This window comes from Macrobrachium rosenbergii, chromosome 22, assembly GCF_040412425.1.
Source record: "Macrobrachium rosenbergii isolate ZJJX-2024 chromosome 22, ASM4041242v1, whole genome shotgun sequence".
NCBI classification, from domain to species: Eukaryota; Metazoa; Arthropoda; class Malacostraca; order Decapoda; family Palaemonidae; genus Macrobrachium; species Macrobrachium rosenbergii.
The window spans coordinates 244,585-264,975 of record NC_089762.1 but is presented as its reverse complement, the minus strand read 5'-3'; the positions used below and the strand labels follow the sequence as shown (position 1 = coordinate 264,975).

At 38.5% G+C, this 20,391-nt stretch overlaps 1 protein-coding gene across 1 annotated transcript in view; it reads left to right on the top strand.

Annotated features, from left to right (window-relative positions):
* LOC136850505 (putative neural-cadherin 2) overlaps positions 1 to 20,391 on the top strand; it is a 168,717-nt gene that overhangs the window by 104,982 nt on the left and 43,344 nt on the right. Inside the window, 7 exon segments of the mRNA XM_067124074.1 lie at positions 923 to 1,100; positions 1,626 to 1,774; positions 4,857 to 5,252; positions 6,199 to 6,375; positions 8,723 to 9,125; positions 15,032 to 15,231; positions 18,661 to 18,824. Of these exon segments, the coding sequence (XP_066980175.1) occupies positions 923 to 1,100; positions 1,626 to 1,774; positions 4,857 to 5,252; positions 6,199 to 6,375; positions 8,723 to 9,125; positions 15,032 to 15,231; positions 18,661 to 18,824 (1,667 nt within the window).

The window sequence follows — 20,391 nt, the reverse complement described above, 5'->3', positions numbered from 1 at the left end:
GTGCCTCCAACCGAGAGAAATCCTCTATTCCTCGAGGTTCTTCATTTGATTCCTTGTATATCTTTTTCTATATAAACCCTTACTGCATCAAGGAAAAATAATTGAAATTTGAATATGAAAAATAATGATCATATTTATATTTCATGAACGTTAATAGGAAAGACTTAAAAAGTGAGGAAACTGAAAAGATTTTTTATTGTAAGTCAGCGAAGCCGATTATTCTTTTAAGGTTACTACCCAGGGAAACTCGATTATTTCCAACAGTTTGGTGATTGTTGACTTAGTGTTTTCTGTTAACGTTGTGGCGTAAATTGAACAAACTTATGACCAACACGGTCAAGTATGAAAAACTTCTTCCTGTTCTCTATAGATGCACTTCAAAGGTGCACTTGCTAAAGTACTATACTTGCCTTTCTGACATTACTTCTTTAATATATATATATATATATATATATATATATATATATATATATATATATATATATATATATATATATATATATATATATATATATATATATATATATATATATATATATATATATATATATATATATATAGTACAGTATATATATGTAAAACGTGGTCAGGTCGGCAACGTGGCCTCAATGTGATTGTGGGATGTGGGTTCGTTTCCCGCTACCGGACATCATAACTGTTTCATATATCTTGCACTTGGATCCAAGGCTTTGTAGTGACGAGCGTATCCAAAAAGCGTGAAGTGTGTCTATAGACAACACAAAGGAGTTTTGCTCTCAAAATTGTTTAATTTGCACTGCAAGATTAACAGAAAACACAAAGTAAACAATATTTATATATATATATATATATATATATATATATATATATATATATATATATATATATATATGTGTGTGTGTGTGTGTGTGTGTGTGTGTATTTCATTTATTTATTTATTTAGGCGCTGGACCGCGACGCCCCAGCCGGCAGACCAAAATGGCACGTCAGAGTAACAGCGACTGACGGCCTGCACACAGCCCAGGCTGCTGTGCACGTGAATGTGAAAGACATCAACGACAATGGCCCTTTTTTCCCGAGCGGTGTCATCAACGCTACCGTGATGGAGAATTCAGAGGCCGGTAAGTGAATAATTATTATTCTATTCTATTCTCTCCTATTCTGTTCCATTCTCTATTCGCTCTGACCTTCCGTTAGCACTAAATGCTAAGCTTTTGATTCGAGATCAGTTCTTTTGTATGTTCCTATATTTTTTACATTTTTGATGTTATGAAATTCGTTGTTTTTTTTTTTGTTTTTTTTCCTACATAAACTGTCATCATTGGTATTCACAGTACCGCTTATTCTGAGTGTTGTTCCTATATTTTTTACACTTTCGATGTTATGAAATTCTTTCATTTTTTCTAACATAAACTGTCATCATTGGTATTCACAGGACTGCTTATTCAGAATGTTCCTATACTTTTTACAGTTTGGGTGTTATGACATTCGTTATTTTATTTTTTCCAGACATAAACTACCATCTTCAGTATTCACAGCACTGCTCATTACATTTCGATGATATAAAAATCATTTGTTACATTTTTTTTCCAGACATAAACTATGATCATGAGTAATCACAGTCCTGCTTATTTCATTCAACTCAGGGACTGAGGTAATTCGTGTCTCGGCCATGGACTACGACGACCCGCAGGAGGGCACGAACGCCGTCCTGAGTTACTCTGTGGAGAAGAACGTCATAGACGAGCACTCAGGACAACCCATATTTATTATCGATCCCGATAGTGGTGTGTAAGTTTCACTTCATCTTCGAGATGCTGTTGGAAAAATCAGTGCCTATTTTCTTGCTAACGCAGCTGATTTTTTCTCGTCTTTAAACTTTCAACCAGCTCATAACCTTTCTTTTAGTGCCCTCAGCACATAGGCAGTTTTAACTGTTAACATACCTTCTTTTAACTGCTCTTTCAACAGACTTTTCTTTTAACAGCTTTCTCTTTTAATAGTCATAATTTCAACGACTTTCTTTAACAGTTCCTTTCTGATGTTGTCTTTTAGATCGAACGGACTTTCTTTTGTTAACTCCCTTTTACGCCATCCCAGGTGGTGGTTCACAGAACAGTGGGGACTCAGTGCCTATTTTCTTTTAGCAGCTAGTAAAACAGCAATTATTTATCAGATTTTTTCTTTTAACATCCTGTTCGTATCTCATCTGACGATTTCACTTTTACTTTCTTTTAACAGGTAATACTCAGTCATTTTCTTTTCGCAAGTGTTTCTTTAGTATGTTTTAACTGTTCTTTCTTCAACAGACTTATTTCTGTCTTTCTGATTTGCTTCGAGTTTAGTTTTCCGAAAAGAAAACTTATTTATCAGTTCTTCATCCTGCCTCATCTGGCGAGACGAATTTCATGTCTGTGCGTCCGCACTTTTTCTTCGTCCGAAAAGAAAACTATTGTGCTTTTTCTGTCCGCCCGCAGATCTTAAAAACTACTGAGGCTAGAGGGCTGCAAATTGGTATGTTGATCATCCACCCTCCAATCATCAAACATACCAAATTGCAGCCCTCTAGCCTCAGCAGTTTTTATTTTATTCAAGGTTAAAGTTAGCCATAATCGTGCTTCTGGCAACTGTATAGGATAGGCCAGCACCGGGCCGTGGCTAAAGTTTCATGGGCCGCGGCTCATACAACATTATACCGAGACCACCGAAAGAGAGACCTATTGTCGATGGCCTTGATTATACGCTGTAGTGGCTTTACAGAAAACTCGACTGCGCCGAAGAAACTTCGGTGCATTTTTCACTTGTTTTCTGATGAGTTGAATTCAGTTAAGTAATTAAACGAGTACGTAGAAGTATATTTACTTCTTAAGAGTATTGCTGACGAGAGATGATATGTCTTAATTCGCAGAGAAGTTTATGACGAGACTAGACATTCTAAAGCTAAGTGTAACTTCCACGTGGAACGATCCAGTGAGGTCATTAAAGAAAGATGCAGAGAAAAGCTCTAGACAAAAAATAGAAAGAAAAAATTGGGTAGAAACAAAAAATGAAGGGAGAGAAAAAATGTGGATCTTGACTCCGAATGAGGCAATACTACCCCTCCCTATCCCCTCCCCGATCGCCCCCTTTCCCCGCCACCAATTCCACCACCCGCTCCGTCCTCACCCCGTCTCTTGAAAGGCGGAAGATTTTAGAAAGTTAAAGAAGAGAGAGAGAGAGAAAAAAAAGAAACACCCATATAATTCCAAAGTCTGGCCACAGAGGAGATGAAGTGGATGATTGCTAGACTGGGAATAAGAACAGTGGAGAAGACGAATTAGTTCTTAGAGGAGAATAAGTATATTGAAGAGGAATAAGCGAGGGGTGGACAATACACGAGGAACTAATGAATAAAACAAGTAAGAAATGCACCGAAGTTTCTTCGGCGCAGTCGAGTTTTCTGTACAGCGTATAATGCTGTATGAAACTCTCAGCCTCGGCCCATGAAACTTTCAGCTGCGGCCCATGAACCTTCAGCCGCGGCCCACACAACTTTCAGCCGCGGCCCGGTGATGGCCTGTTTTGTTGGCACCTACAGCGGTGCTAGACGCATGATCCATGGCTAAATTTAACCTTAAATTGCACGAGAAACTAATGAATGAAGCCAGTAAAAAATGCACCGAAGTTTCTTCGGCGCAGTCGAGTTTTCTGTACAGCGCATAATGCTGTATGAAACTCTCAGCCGCGGCCCATGAAACTTTCAGCCGCGGCCCGTACGACTTTCAGCCGCGACCCATGAAACTTTCAGCTGCGGCCCGGTGATGGCCTGTTTTGTTGGCACCTATAGCGGTGCTAGACGCACGATCCGTGGCTAAATTTAACCTTAAATAAAATAAAAACTACTGAGGCTAGAGGGCTGCAATTTGATATGTTTGATGATTGGAGGGTGGATGATCAACATGCCAATTTGCAGCCCTTTGGCCTCAGCAGTTTTTTAGATCTGCGGACGGACAGAAAAAGTGCGGACGAACATACAAATGGCCACCTCAAGAGTTTTCTTTCACAGAAAGCTGAAAAGAGAACGAGTCCTTGTTGTGGGAGGGTGAGTGAGAGTGCTACAGTTGCCTTGATTACGAAAGTTCCAGGGGAAAAATAAACACAAAGTTGAGTGAAAGTGAGTGAGGGAGAGAGAAATAGAGAGGCAGAGAGAGAGAGAGAGAGAGAGAGATTGGTAAGCTTCCAAATCTACAGATAGCGAGTGTAAAGGGCATCATTGTTATCACTATTAATATTTTCTCTATCTTTATTGCTGAAATTTTTGCTGACATTGTCAAGTTAAGACTGTCATCCTTTTTTTTTTTTTTTTTTTTTTTTTTTTTTTTGTTATCGAAATCATTTTTTTGAATTTAAGAAATCTCAGGTCCAAAAGCAGCCACTACTTGCTAATTCATATAAATTTCTTGTCTATTGTATTAGAGAAATACACTCATATTATTTGATTTTGAGACCTTGGGCACACCTAACTCCAATCATACAAATATATTTTAAAGAAAGTTGACCTCAACTATTCAGCCTGTTTTTTTCTGTGCACATTTCTTCATCAAATTTTAATTTCTCTCTCTCTCTCTCTCTCTCTCTCTCTCTCTCTCTCTCTCTCTCTCTCTCTCTCTCTGCGTTCAGCAATGTAGTATAAAGAGTTGTTGAAAAAAAAGCATCTTTATGAACGCGTGTATCATTTGCGTAACCTCTGTTACTATTGATTGAGCTAGTTTTATTCCAGCACGGGCTCTTGCTCATAGAGCAGCCCGTAAGAAAATATCTCTCTCTCTCTCTCTCTCTCTCTCTCAAAACCTTGGAATTAAGACAGAAAAGGACAGGGCGACCGACAGCTGAAGTAGCAAATCTCCTGTCTTATCACCGGTTCATTTTTTCCTATCTTCTTCTTCTTCTTCCTCATCTTGTTCTTCGGCGGATGAGCAGGAACCGGCACCGTGGTCGTGACGGTGGGAGACGAGAACGACGTCGCTCCCAGATTCTCCCGTCCGAAATGGCTCCTGACCGTGCATGAGGCCGTCCCCCTAAACACCACTTTGGCACTTCTAACTGTCGAAGACCCGGACATCACCAACCAATTTCTCTTTAAGGTCCTTCCTGGAAGTGGATACGGTTGGGAAAGGTTCCAGGTTGTGTCGGTTGGGAATGGGAGCGGCGCTTTGCAGCTCCTGAAAAAGTTGGACTATGAGGATCTGCGACAGAGGGAAGGCTTCAGGTTTAAAGTTCAAGTATCCGATAAAGTAAGTTCGAATTCGGCTGGAACTTTGAAGACTGTCGCCTGTGAACTGACATCTTTACGATAAGTGCTTATAAGTTAATGAATTCAGAATACTTAATCTCTTATTAAATTCCTTCTAAAGTCAGTGGCATTGTTCGCTGATATTACCTTCTTATCAAGACTTGGAATCAGTCTATATTTCTTTTTCTCTTCAGGCAAGCTATAAGGAATAAGGAAAATTAATTCACGTTTCCTTCCATTTACTTATTCTAGTCGACGGACCGTTTCCTCACTTATTGGCAAAGTCTTCAGGACTAAATTGCAAATTGACATGCAAGGTTTTTTGTTAATACATTTCCGCACGCAGTAATAAAAACCTTGTGTGTTGATTTATAATCCACTCCTGATGACGCCGCCGAGAGAAATGAAAAAAATGGTCCATAGTCTAGAAAAAGAATAAGTAAATGGAGAGAAACATTAATAATTTTTCTTTACTCCTGAGAACCATGCTGGAGTAAGTAAGTACATCTTAGCTTAACCAGACCACTGAGCTGATTAACAGCTCTCCTAGGGCTGGCCCGAAGGATTAGATTTATTTTACGTGGCTAAGAACAACTGGTTACCTAGCAACGGGACCTACAGCTTATTGTGGAATCCGAACCACATTATGTCGAGAAATGAATTTCTATCACCAGAAATAAATTCCTCTAATTCTTCGCTGGCCAGTCAGAGAGTCGAGCGCTGGGCCAACAGCGTGCTACCCGAGAGCTCGAACCATGCTGGAAGAGAAGAAGTATAGACTGATTTAAAGCCTTGATAAGAAGATAGTATCTGCAAACAATGCCACTAACTTCACTAAAAATTGCATCAGAGGAAAATATGCCCAAATAGCATTAATCTTTTATTTTGCATCTCAGTCAATTAATATCATCCATAGTAGATTTATCTCAACTCTCTATGACTGACAGGGAGAGAGAGGCCTCAACGACAGTCATCACCAGTCAGTGACTTCGGTCGTTGTGGAAGTCATTGATGACAATGATAACAGCCCGTCGTTCTTCACGCAGACCATCAACCTAACCTTATCTGAAGATGTACTCGTGGGAACTTCACTGGCGACTTTCACAGCAACTGACCTTGATCAGGTAATTCATGAGTTGCATACTCAGAAAATTTGTAATCCACATGTATATGATGTCAGTCTGTCCATCACTGTCTATAGATATATAATATTTATGTACTAGCTGACCAACCCAGCACTGCTCGGGAAAACTCTGAATGACAGTCAACCTTAGAAAGGAAGTAACACATGGTGTGTTTTTGATTAACATGTTTATTTAAAGCAATGAATCCTAGACAGAATTATTAATCACAGGAAAGAAAAACATTTTCAGTGATAGTAGACACACTTTACACGACAAAAGAATTCAGAGGAGATGCAGGAAAACATTTCTAAGCATGGAAGCAATTCCAGTTGTGTTACTTGGCCTGACACTGAGCGAGTCACAAGTCAGCCCACCGCCACTGCAGAGCCCCATTCTCGCTAGTTTGCATGGTCGATACAAAAGTGTATGAACCCACATTCCCAAAACCACGTTTCACACCAGTCCAAAATGTTATTCCTAGGCTGGGTCTTTGCCAGGACCCGCAGTAAATAAGATACCCCGGAGGTTGGGGGTACAGGTTTGAAACCTAAGCGAAAACCTTCCTTGGTTCAATGAGGGTCATGCGCAAAATTTTCTGCAGATCGGTCAAGTTTAGTGTATATGTATGTATGTATGTATAAGAAAATGTCCATGTCAATAAATTTTTTACTCACATTGGGATCAAACCCAGGTCTTTCAATTGAAAGGCAAGGTGGTCTAGCTGTTATAGACCTTGCCTTTCAATTGAAAGACCTGGGTTCAATCCCGATGTGAGTCAGAAATATATTCCTGTTCCACATGTAATTGTGTGTTGATTTTGCTTATATGTATCTATACCATACATGCATACATACATAAATATATATATGTATATATATATATATATATATATGTGTGTGTGTGTGTGTGTCTGTACAGTTAGGAAAATTAAATACTGGGCATAAATTCTGACCAGTCTCAGCTTTATTTCTAAGCCACTGACAAAGAAATAAAGACGAAACCGGTCAGGCTTACAACCAGTCTCTAATTTTCTTAGTTGTAATGTGAGTTATATAAATCACGTTTCAGAGTGACTATAAACATATATACATATATATATATATATACAGTATATATACATACATACATACATACATACATGTGCACACACCCGCATTCGATATGTATAAGTACTGCAGAGTCGGTATCAGCACTTCTGTTGACTGCTGAATGGTAAGTGAACTCATCACTGAAGTCTGAGGTTGTTACTGTTGGTGGATCGAATCTGCCTGTTGACGAACCATTTGTTAACTATATTTCCCCTTCGGTATTATTTCCGAAGTAGAGCTAATTAGATATTAAAGGACATTTGTAATTTAAACGTTTGTAAATGTAAAAATGTCATGGTGATTTGGTGTATATATATATATATATGTCTGTGTATATTTATATAATATATGTGTATGTCCGTGTATATTTGTATATATATATATATATATATATATATATATATATATATATATATATATATATATATATATATATATATATATATATATATATATATATATATATATATACATGCATACACACTTTTTCTTGTACAACGAAATGTATTTCAGGATTCATTGCTAAAGTATAAAGAGGTAAAACTCAAAGAGTAGACTATTTAGTATTTGTGCAACTGTATACAAAGATCCAAATAGCTCATTAGCTACCTACATATTGTGCCACATTTTTTTCCCATAAAGCAGTGACTTTTTCGACCATTTAAGACCCCCGATTTTGCCAATACATTACCGAATCCTTCAACCAGCAACATTTGTCATCTAACTGCCGAGGAAAGTATGAATTTCCAGTGCAGAAGACTTCCCTAAGCATCGCAGCCTTATTGTCCCCCAAATAGGAATCTCATTACCAGGACATCGATCTCTCTGACACAAACTGTACCTTCCATTTCTGTTCTATACAAACTTCTGAACTCTCCAGGAATTAAGTTGATAATCTTTTTCTCTGCAGTTTTCTAGACCTTTGTTATCACGTTTTTATTCTCCTCTATTCTGCTTTTGACCCGAAGACTGAAACCCTATTCATTCCTTTGAGTTTTTCATGTGGTGAATTATCTGCCGTTGGGGTGGGCATTCCCTCTTCCAAGGTGTTAACAGCTCATTGCTAAGGTAATTTTTTTTCCCTTTGGAACAAATCGCTCTAATGGACCTGAAGCAACAACATCCAGCCGGGCAGAGTTTACGTATACTGCAGTGACAATCAGGGATAATATGTTGCATGACAATGATATTGTTGATGATTTTTAAACGAAAAATTCCATCTACAGACTTTTCTCACGCACGATGTCGCCCATAAACAGGGAGACGCCGGTGACGTCCACTACACCATCGAGGGCGCCAGTGACCCGGACCGGCAGTTTGTCGTGGACTCCCTGGGCATCGTCAGGCTCCGAAGGCCCTTAGACCGCGAAACGCGTTCTCTACACACCGTTCGGGTCTTGGCCGTTGACGGGGGGCATCCCGCCCTGACGGCGACGGCGTCTCTCTTGATCACCGTCGTGGATGTCAACGACAACGCCCCTCACGTGGCCAGTCCAGAGGGCATCCACTTGCCAGAGAACTCAGGGCCGAGGCACATCGCTAGCTTGCGGCTGGACGACGCTGACGATTGGGCGTTGGGGCACGGACCGCCTTTCAAGGTCTCTCTGGACAAGGATGCGCCGAGCGTCATCAAGAATTCCATTTTGACGTATTTTGAGGATGGTAAGTAAATCGTAACTCTCTCTCTCTCTCTCTCTCTCTCTCTCTCTCTCTCTCTCTCTCTCTCTCTCTCTCAGACAGCTCTCTCTCTCTCTCTCTCTCTCTCTCTCTCTCTCTCTCTCTCTCTCTCTCTCTCTCTCTCTCAGACAGCGACCTCTCTCTCTCTCTCTCTCTCTCTCTCTCTCTCTCTCTCTCTCTCTCTCTCTCACACACACACACACACACACACACACACACAGACAGCAATCTTTCTCTCTCTCTCTCTCTCTCTCTCTCTCTCTCTCTCTCTCTCTCTCACACACACACACACACACACACACACACACACACACACACAAACACACACACTCATAATGATCTGTTATTAAACTGAAATTCTGCATATGAAGGTAATGAACCTGTAAATTTCATTTTACTGAAGAGTTTTAATAAAATGACCCAGAATGGATGTGCATTTGCTGTTTGAACCTGAATAAGCTCTTTTCCATAATGGACAGAAGGCGTATTATTTTTTTAGGCGACAGTCACAGTGCGACAAACAATAAATTTCTTAAGAACTCGGTCGATGTAATACTCTTTCTTTAATGCAAGGCCTCAGATCTGTCTCTTGCAAGCATTAAAATCGTAATAATCTTCTTTTGTATAATATTGTTTTGGACTCGAATATTAATAGCAGGATCTTAAAAATATGTAGTAGGATTGAGGCTTCAGTTGTTTCTCTTCTGAAAAACTTTCTCAATCACTGCGGTGAACTTTGCCATCCTTTCATGAAGCATTTTCCGTAGCACACTTGACATGAAACTAGCGCTGGTTTATTAAGTACTACCTAGTTAGTTTTCTGAAAAGAAAACTATTGTGCCGGCTTTGTCTGTCCGTCCGCACTTTTTTCTGTCTGCCCTCAGATCTTAAAAACTACTGAGGCTAGAGGGTTGCAAATTGGTATGTTGATCATCCACCCTCCAATCACCAAACATACCAAATTGCAGCCCTCTAGCCTCAGTAGTTTTGATTTTACTTAAGGTTAAAGTTAGCCATGATCATGCTTCTGGCAACGATATAGGATATGCCACCACCGGGCCTTGCTTGAAGTTCGATGGGCCACGGCTCATACAGCATTGTACACTGTACAGAAAACTCGATTGCACCGAAGAAACTTCGGCGCATTTTTTACTTGTTTTTACATGTAACCAAAAATCATACAGTTGTCCCGCAGAGTTGCCATTCTTTCATTTGTTTTCAATTGGTTCACAGGACATAACTTTCGAGTCTTCTTCCAATACTGACGTTCCTATCTCATCCTCTGTTGCCCCACTTATGTTTATTGTATATTGCAATGGTGAGAATAAGTAGCTTTGAGCACTTTCTCATCCTAATGATCTGTAAACTTTGGAACTCATATTTTCTTTTTTCCCAGAAGTTTCTTTCCACTGAGCGTGTTACTAACAGTGCCAAAAGTATCACACAACACACCAGTGAATTCAGTGAATTCATTTCATTATTAACCTACGAAAAGTTATGCCAAGGACCCCACTATACGTCATTTCACTTTTCGTTTATAATCGGTTGGACTCATGGCTTTGTTACGATACTGGTTTAAAAGAAGGATGTGGAGAGCGGCTTTATTATAAAATTCAAAGTTTTGTCTCCAGGCACCAAGGAAGCTACTCATTTCTGGTGACCGTGCCGGATCTGCTTCTAACACGAGCATATTCCAGCCTAGTTTTGCAAATTATGAAGTAGGACTAGAAGAGCTTAATGTTCCTGGGTAACATTCGTCATAGATACCCTAAAGCTGAAATTTATGCTTAGAAATTATGTCATGGCGTTCTTGTTCCAACGCAAGTATAAGGCTGATTTAACTCATAGCAAGCCAACTGACATCGGTCCAGTGCATTATAAGATACAAGAAAAGCTGATCTTGACGCCCTTAAATTTACAAACTCTTCCCGCGATAGCCAGGAGATTAATTTCTCTTGATACCCGTTCAGATCTAACCAGTTACATTCAAGAAAACCTTGATTTTGGATGTGGGTCCAAATTAGTGCAGGTGTATGCTAGTGCTATTTTTTAAATAGAAGGTCGCGCTGTAACTAATATCCTTCAACTTTGTTCGGTAACTATCAGCAGAAACTCATCTTCCCTGGTATTCCGCAGGGTGCTTATCGGGGACCATCACCATTTTTAGTTTTGAAAGCATGATTATTTTTCCGGATATATATTAGTATGCATGCTATGCAAGTCTTGATGCAGTTATACCTCCAACAAGTGTTATTGATGTTAATCCGTTAAAAATGATAGAGGGCTGGAAACGCTGATTTCTGACACCTTACTACTTTACTTCGTGTTTTTACGCATCTCTCAACTGATATGCTAATATATGTGTTTGATCATTGATCAATCTGTTTGCTTTTTGTTCCTCTTACGCAGTCACTCCTGCGCCTGATTATACCTACTGTGATATGATAAAATCTGCATAAATATCAACTTTTTCCAGCATTCAGAAATTGGGCATTTTTCCCCTTCTTTTATGATACGACCCCAAAGTCTAGGATATGGACCCAGTTCAAGTGAACGGGTAGATCAGGCGAGGCGCGTATGCATGCGCAATATCATATTGCATATCATATTGCATGCACATGCATATGTATGTATTTGTGGCATGTCAGCGAAGCGACAGCCATTTCATCATCGACTAATTTCCTCCTAAATTCGATTGGTCCGAAAGCTGTCCTTTTGATCGCGAGCAACAATTTCTATTTACTTGACGCAGTTCCGCCTCAGAGCAGTAAAATAAGTCATTTGGAAAAGGGAAATATATAAAATTTAGCTGAATGTCTTATTATAATAATAATAATAATAATAATAATAATAATAATATATAATATATATATATATATATATATATATATATATATATATATATATATATATATATATATATTTTTTTTTTTTTTTTTTTTTTTTTTTTCCAATCTCAGTCACCCTATTCGACTGGGTGGCATTTATAGTATGGAGTTCCGGGTTGCATCCTGCCTCCTTAGGAGTCCATCACTTTTCTCACTACAGTAAACTGGGCAGGAGCAAAAAAGATAGTAAATTCTAATAATACTCTGCAAAGGAAAATCATTGAATCTGGTTTTGTGAATTAAAATTTCAGCGAGACATGAATGTACGCTGTTTCTAATAACATTCTTTTCTGCATGAGTCCTGGAGCTACTTCGGCATCTAGTTTTGTCATTATTATTATTATTATTATTATTATTATTATTATTATTATTATTACGATAAATACCACCATTTCGAAATTACTAAATGTACAATATGCGCAACAATACATGCGCAAATATTAAAATATGTCTTGCATAAAACAGCTCTTGCTAAATTGATTATCGAAAGTTAGATGAATGTAAATCTGAAAGTGCTGGGAGATATAACCGTTGAGAATATGAGGAAGATGATTGACAGGATAAAGAATTCAGCGACGCCGAGAATTGATAGGATTATCGGTGAGACGCAGTGGTAGAGATTGACAGCTGTATTCAGGGGCCGGCGAGAGGGTGGAAACTCGGGTAGGGGGAAGTGTTGGAAAAGAAATCAGTGACAAGAATTAAGACAGACAACTAATGAACTGACAGGGAAGAGTAATCTAGGGTTATTTAAAGGAGGCTGCCGGATCAGGGAGGGGTTTCTAATGAAGCGAGTTTTTCAGAGGCTTGAGAGCAAAAAGAAACGAGTAAAAAATGCGCCGAAGTTTCTTCGGCGCGGTCGAGTTTTATGTCCAGCCTCTACATCGTGTAATCAAGGCCAACGAAAATAGACGTCTTTCGGTGGTCTCGGTATAATGCTGTATGAACCGCGGCCCATGAAACTTTAAGCACAGCCCGGTGGTGCCCTATCTTACATCGTTACCAGAAACACGATTATGGCTAAATTTAACCCTAAATAAAATAAAAAATACTGAGGCTAGAGGGCTGTAAATTTGTTCGGATTGATGATTGGAGGGCGGATGATCAACATACCAATTTGCAGCCCTCTAGCCTCAGTAGTTTTTAAGATCTGAGGACGGACAGAAAAAAGTGCGGACGCACAGACAAAACCGTCACAATAGTTTTCTTTTACAGAAAACTAAAACCGTGTCTGTCATCATTCATGGACCTAAAGAATTAATAAAGATGTTGTCACATCTTAATTATTCCTGGAGGATGTTGATGATGTACGTGTAGAAGACAGTAATGGTTGGCAACGATAAAAAGTGATATTAAAAAAGTGAATGATGCTTCAACATATGAAGATATGAGAGCGGCTGTCTGGATGTAAAAGTGGGCCGAAGACATTTTTGCATCATGTCTACATTTGGGTTTAGTATTGTAATGGATGGAATGAAGTGAGAAGCCATGCAGGTGAACATTCGTAGAGATGAAAACGGGTCAGGGAATGGAGTGTGGAGTGGTTGATATTTTCTAGTGATATAGATTTAACTGGTTATAGCCAATGGAAGCTAAGTGGCCTAGAGGAAGTCAGTGAAACAAAAATGTTAGCAAGAGGAAGGTTATGTGATGAAGTGGATACTGAGAAGATGGAGAAATGAGTATCAGAATTAATAATGGAAAAAGGAAAATGTCATCAAAGCAATAAATGATGACAGAAAAGAGAAGAGGTGATTCACAGAACGGGTAAAGCAAATAAAGTAGCAGCATCTCAAGAAAACGTTTTGAAAATCTATGGAAACCAAACTTGGAATGTATGAATGGATTGCTGAGCCAACTCATCCTTACGGAAGTGAGTTTTGCATGTTGGATCCGAATTTTAGGAAAAGGTGGAGGTGAGATGGGTTGAATATTATGCAGCAAAAGTGCTGAAAAAATGAGGAATGGAGAGGAAGAATCAAATACGTTCATGTATGTGGAAACGATGCTCGGTCATGTGGAGAAAATGGGGGAGAATAAGTTGATGAAATGTCTGCACTAAACTCGAACTTTGGGAAGATGTGCTAGCTGTATTGTATGGAAGGGGTACTGTAGTGTAGGGGGTGTTTAATATCCAGGAAATAAGCGAATGCAGACGAAATGGAAATGGGCGTCACTCACTGCAAATGAGCTTCCTGTGTAGGTCTACGAAGCGTAGGTGAGTTCCTCCTAGATTTAGTAGTTAATAGGTGAATTTCACTGCCGTACTGCTTGACTCTGAAGTCACCTCTTGTTCTGATATAAGTGATCACGTGGTGAGATTGTCGTCTTTGCCAAGGATTTCAAAACTGCCAAACAGTGCTTATTAGAATTCCTATATTGTCCGCTCTTTTAATGACCTCCAGTTTATCTCACTTATGGACAACAATGCTTTTGTTTGGCCAACTCAGATTACAATTACATATCTAGATAACATGCAGAAACTTCCCGTCTTTCTTCTGGACAGTATTCTGTTTTCGTGTTTTTGATTACTATTTTTTACTTAAATCCCTAAATATGGCTTAAGGCACCTGTAATTTAAGACTTATTGAGGTTGAATATTTTTTTTTTTTATCAAAATGATAATCATTCTTTCCTCTGCTGTAAAATGAATAAGATATTCAACCTTTTTCTCTGTAAACTATTTTGTACTTAAAATTTCTACGTATGGGTTAAAGTATCTGTAACTGAAGACTTCTTGAGGTAAAATATATTTTAAAATCAAAAGAATCATCTTCCTCCCTCTGCTGTAAAATGAATAAAAATACTAAACATTTTTCCCTATAACTATTTTATGAGTTAAACTTCTACGTATGGTTTAAAGTAGCTGTAATTCAAGATTTCGTGAGGTGAAATATTTTAAAACCAAAAAGATAATCATTCTTTCCTCTCCTATAAAGTAATGAATTAGAATACTAAACCTTTTTATCTGTAACTTTTATTTTCTCAAAAAAAAAAAAAAAGATACTGAACGCGGAGGAACAATCGTCCTGAAATCCCTGGTAGCTATGGATCGCGAGGAGTCGCCCACGAGGCTGGTGCCCCTGGTCCTGTCGGATGCCGAAGGACTGACGACCACCGCTACCATCACGGTCACCGTGGCTGACGTCAACGACAACGCCATGAAACCTGCGTCCAAAACCATCAGCGTCACGAAGTTCTCCGTGAGTGTTGTTGCGCTTCTTTCCCCTCTTACGAGAAAGCCCCGGAGGCGGGTAGCGCCGTCAGTGCACCCCGTGCGGTGCACTGTAGGCATTGCTCAAGGTTCTTTGCGGCGTCCCTTAGGCCCCTAGCTGCAACCCCTTCCGTTTCTTTTACTTTGCCTCCTTTCATATTCTCTTTCTTCCATCCTACTTTCCACCCTCTCCTAACAGTTGATTCATAGTGCTTCTTCAACTGCTTTGAGGTTTTCCTCCTGTTACTTAACCTTTCAAACCTTTCTGCTGTCAATTTCCATTTCAGCGCTGAATGACCTGATTGGTCCCAGTGCTTGGCCTTTGGCCTAAATTCTGTATTCAGTTCAATTCTTATGAGGAAGGGTGTCTCGTTCTTTCTAGGCTTGCCTTTGTACTGTTGTAAGTGATTTCATTGGTGACTCTGACGTAATACAATTATATTTTACCGAGCAAAGATAAGGAATATTATATCCATTTTTTTTTCAATTATTTTGGAATTTCTTCTTTTTATTTTCTCTCACTCTTAATCTTTCAGTGGTAACTCGGACGTAATACAATTATATCTTACCGAACGAAGATAAGATGTTGGCCTCAGGGAATATTATATATATATATTTTTTCAATTTATTTGGGATATGTTCTTTTTATTTCCTCTTCCTCCTAATCTTCTCTCAGTCTAAACTTCCCGTAATGATGGCTGTTAATAAGCCACGTTTAGTTGATCAATATCTGTGGGGGTTGAAAAGTTACCAATGAAAAATCACGTTGTTTTTAGGCATTTTGTATCAGAAAAAATCGCACCGCTCAAAGTATCAAATTGGACTTCACATTTCACTGGTGTTTCTCACCTTTAAAAGCAGCTTTGCATTTTTGCTGCGCAGTTATTTCCTGTTCTTTAGTAGGAGTCTCCACTTCAGGCATGTTGGCCCTGATATATTTTCAGAATCATCAAAGATACTGGTTCTAAATAAAAATGTTGGTAAGGTCGGCTGTATTTAAATATCACTTCTCTTTGGCTCGATATTTTTTAGAACGGATTTGTTATTTATTGGTCATCATTTTAGCTTTGTAGAATATTTACTATTATAAGTGTTAATAAGTTAAAGTTATTGATTTTGATGGCATTTTGAGAGGACGAAATCTTTATATTCTTCAGTAGGTTTCAGTATTCTCTTAATTTTTTTTTTAGGTAATACAGCCATAAAGAATAGGAATTCACATTTTTAATCGAATGAACCCAACTACTCTCATTACATGACAGAAAATTCGTTGGGACCTACTCTTTTTTTTTTTTTTTCCAACGTGAAAGAACCAATTACAACTTTGCGTAATGTTCCGACTCGTTCTCAGGAAATTTTCAAACCATAAAAAAACAAAAAAATTTCAGAGTTTTATACGGGGTCATAAAACGAACCATTAGGTAAACGTGATTTACAGAAAATCCTACGAAAACACAACGTCTAAAGCAACCAAACAAATATCAAACAAAAACAATTAAAGAATTAGAGAAAACAAAAGGAGTTTCCAGAAAATGCCCAAGTGAACAGGAGCACTGTCTCGATTTGAAAAAAAAAAATAAAAAAACTGAATCCGATAGAGAGCGACTGTCCCGTCGTGAGTTCTTCAGAAGAGTGGCTTTTTCCAAGAATTTCGGAAGCCTTTACACGAAAACAAGCCATAAACTCCGCAGTACCACTTTGGATAATAAGCAAAGACAAGGAAACGTCATTGTCTCCAGAAAATTTGGGAAGATTTAAATTTCTTTAACTAGATTAAATGAGAGTGAAGAGTATCGCAATTTTGAACGTAAAAAGACTACATTAAAAACAATAAGAATTAAGTGAATGATATTATACTTCAACCTCTGCTAAAAAAAACTGAGGGTAAACGGTAAATTAAGTTTGTAATAATAATAATAATCAAAGGAAATCATTTTTTTTTTACAAGTTCTTCACGAAGTATTTTTTTACAAAGAATGTTTGAAAAGGAAAAATCCCAGCACACCCCGTACTGGCTGCCATTTTTAGCATTCAATTATAAATGAGGGGATTAGCATGCTTCATAGTTGACCTTAAATAGACAAATAAGTAAATTAGCGCCCTGCGTGAAAGAGCGGAATGTTGAAGAGCAGGACTGCTGAACCTAGAGCCAGACTTCAGGGCACTAACCGATAACGCAGGTCAGTTTAGTGATGACTAACGGAGTGAAGGGTTGAGTTTTCTTTGCAAAGTTTACTGCTAAGTCTTGAGGTGTAAAAGAATGAGCTGTAATTAGTAAATTGTGAATCAGAACATTAATACCGAGAAGAATTTTAGATTTTTTCCCATACGTGGAATCTTGAATATCAATTCATATAGTCAAGGTGACAATTTCAGAAAATAATACATTTAACATAAAATACAGCCACCACATTTGAAGGTTTCGTAAAAAGATCACCAAGTACAATTAAGTCAAGGGCAGGTATGACCAGTATTTTGCAAATTCATTGAAGATTTCTCTCATGAAAATAAGCTTAATGTTTATGGCGTGGCATTCAGAGAAATGTCAGCTGAGTAAAGTAGAAGTTTATTTCTCTGGAGAAGGATTTGGAACTCTTCTGACGCCTGTGCTGGAAAAAGTCGTCCCTAGTTTGAGGAACTGGCGTAAGCCATTTTTCCCCACTTTGAAAAAATAGGCTCCAGAGATTTTTATATCATTCAGAGCCTGTAATTAGCTTATCTTTTGAGGAAATTTGATTGGAAAATGTGACAACGCAGACAGCTGAAATTTTGATATGGTATAGAGTATCAAAAACTGAGACACTTTGGCTGAAAAACTCAAGAACTTGAAAGAAAACGGGATACGCCAGTTCTTCAAAACAGGGGCGAGTTAAAGAGTGCTTTTGTCATAGAAGCGGAGCATATCCTCCGGCATTCTTTGAAGGGTAAAGCTTCCCTTAGCATCGAAGAATAAGCTGTTGAAATGTCTGGAGAGCTCTCAGGAGCTACATCAGAAACTCATGTTCATAATTAGAAAACAGCTGTGAATGACAGATGGTTAGGCAGGCCAAGAGCTGTTGTGCTTTGGGCTACGTAGGGTTCTGTAGGTGTCAAACTGTTCTGGAGGTGATTATTGAAGATATAAAAATGTGAGCACAATCATGTTAATTTGTATTATTATTATTATTATTATTATTATTATTATTATTGTTGTTGTTGTTGTTCAGAGGATTAGTAGCGATTTATGGGTATTTCGTAGTATTTCTGAATAGTAGGAAATGTGAAGAAACACGACTTAGTATAGAAGCTGAAATTGGTCCAAGGTTTTAATGGAATAATAAAGATAGTATTCATATTATGTAAAGCATAGGCATTATCTTAGCTTACCCTGCTCTCACGGCACTTGGCGTTTCATGAGATCTTGGTTTCGCCCCTTCAGGAGGCAACTGGGACAATATCCCTCGGCCGTATATATGTAGATGACCCGGACGACTGGGACTCTGCAGAGAAGAGTTGGGCGTGGAATCAGAAGCGGCACAACCTATTTTCACTTGATGAACATTCGGGGCGCATTCACATGCAGGGGAATGCCTCGGAGGGAATGTAAGTATATTCTCACAACAAGACAAGTCTCGACTTCCTACGTCTGTTTTCGATGTTTGATTTTAGTGAGATGACACAGGAATATATGTACGCGAAGTCTGATTTTAATGAGATAACCAATATTGCATTAGCTTTTGAAGGAGAAGAGAGCCTGTAAGTATAATTACAGAAGACTTAAACAAATAACTGCTTCAGTTAGGCACTTGTAAGGTTAATTTTTGTCTAGTTTGAAAAGACTTTCATAGAGTCATCTTTGAATGAACGATAGTTTTAAGACTTTCATAGAGTCATCTTTGAATGAACGATAGTTTTAAGACTTTCATAGAGTCATCTTTGAATGAACGATAGTTTTAAGACCTTCATAGAGTCATCTTTGAATGAACGATAATTTTAAAGGACTTTCATAGTCATCTTTGAATGGACGATAAGACTTTTTCCGTAAAATAGCGGATTGCTCTCGCGATTGCCATGATTTGAGATTTAAAGTCCCAGATATTTTCAGCACGTTAACAGTGATTTTACTTTACTTGCCTTTCGTGGTCCGTGATATAAATACATCACATTTATCAGGTTGAAACAACACATTTGATTAGTGGACTGCGTCAGGGCATTGCCCAACATCATGAGAACAACGGATGAAAGCTTTCTCTTGTATAATTTTAATTTTTGATGTGCATTCTGCATGTATAATGCTTGCAGTCTCTGTCTCTCTCTCTCTCTCTCTCTCTCTCTCTCTCTCTCTCTCTCTCTCTCTCTCTCTCTGTAATGGTAGTTTTGATATTCCCAAATCTTGACGAGACAGTCATCATAAATTAAGTGGGTCTCTCTCTCTCTCTCTCTCTCTCTCTCTCTCTCTCTCTCTCTCTCTCTCTCTCTCTCTGTCTCTGGTAGTTTTGATATTCCCAAATCTTGACAGAGACAGTCATCATTCTCTCTCTCTCTCTCTCTCTCTCTCTCTCTCTCTCTCTCTCTCTCTCTCTCTCTCTCTCGTAATGGTATTTTTCATATTTAATTCCCAAATCTTGACTAGACAGTCATCATAAATTAAGTGGGTCTCTCTCTCTCTCTCTCTCTCTCTCTCTCTCTCTCTCTCTCTCTCTCTCTCTCTCTCTCTCGTAATGATAGTTTTCATATATAATTCCCAAATTTTGACTAGACAGTCATCATAAATTAAGTGGGTCTCTCTCTCTCTCTCTCTCTCTCTCTCTCTCTCTCTCTCTCTCTCTCTCTCTCTCTCTCTCTCGTAATGATAGTTTTCATATATAATTCCCAAATCTTGACTAGACAGTCATCATAAATTAAGTGGGTCTCTCTCTCTCTCTCTCTCTCTCTCTCTCTCTCTCTCTCTCTCTCTCTCTCTCTGATAGTTTTCATATATAATTCCCAAATCTTGACTAGACAGTCATCATAAATTAAGTGGGTCTCTCTCTCTCTCTCTCTCTCTCTCTCTCTCTCTCTCATAATGATAGTTTTCATATATAATTCCCAAATTTTGACTAGACAGTCATCATAAATTAAGTGGGTCTCTCTCTCTCTCTCTCTCTCTCTCTCTCTCTCTCTCTCTCTC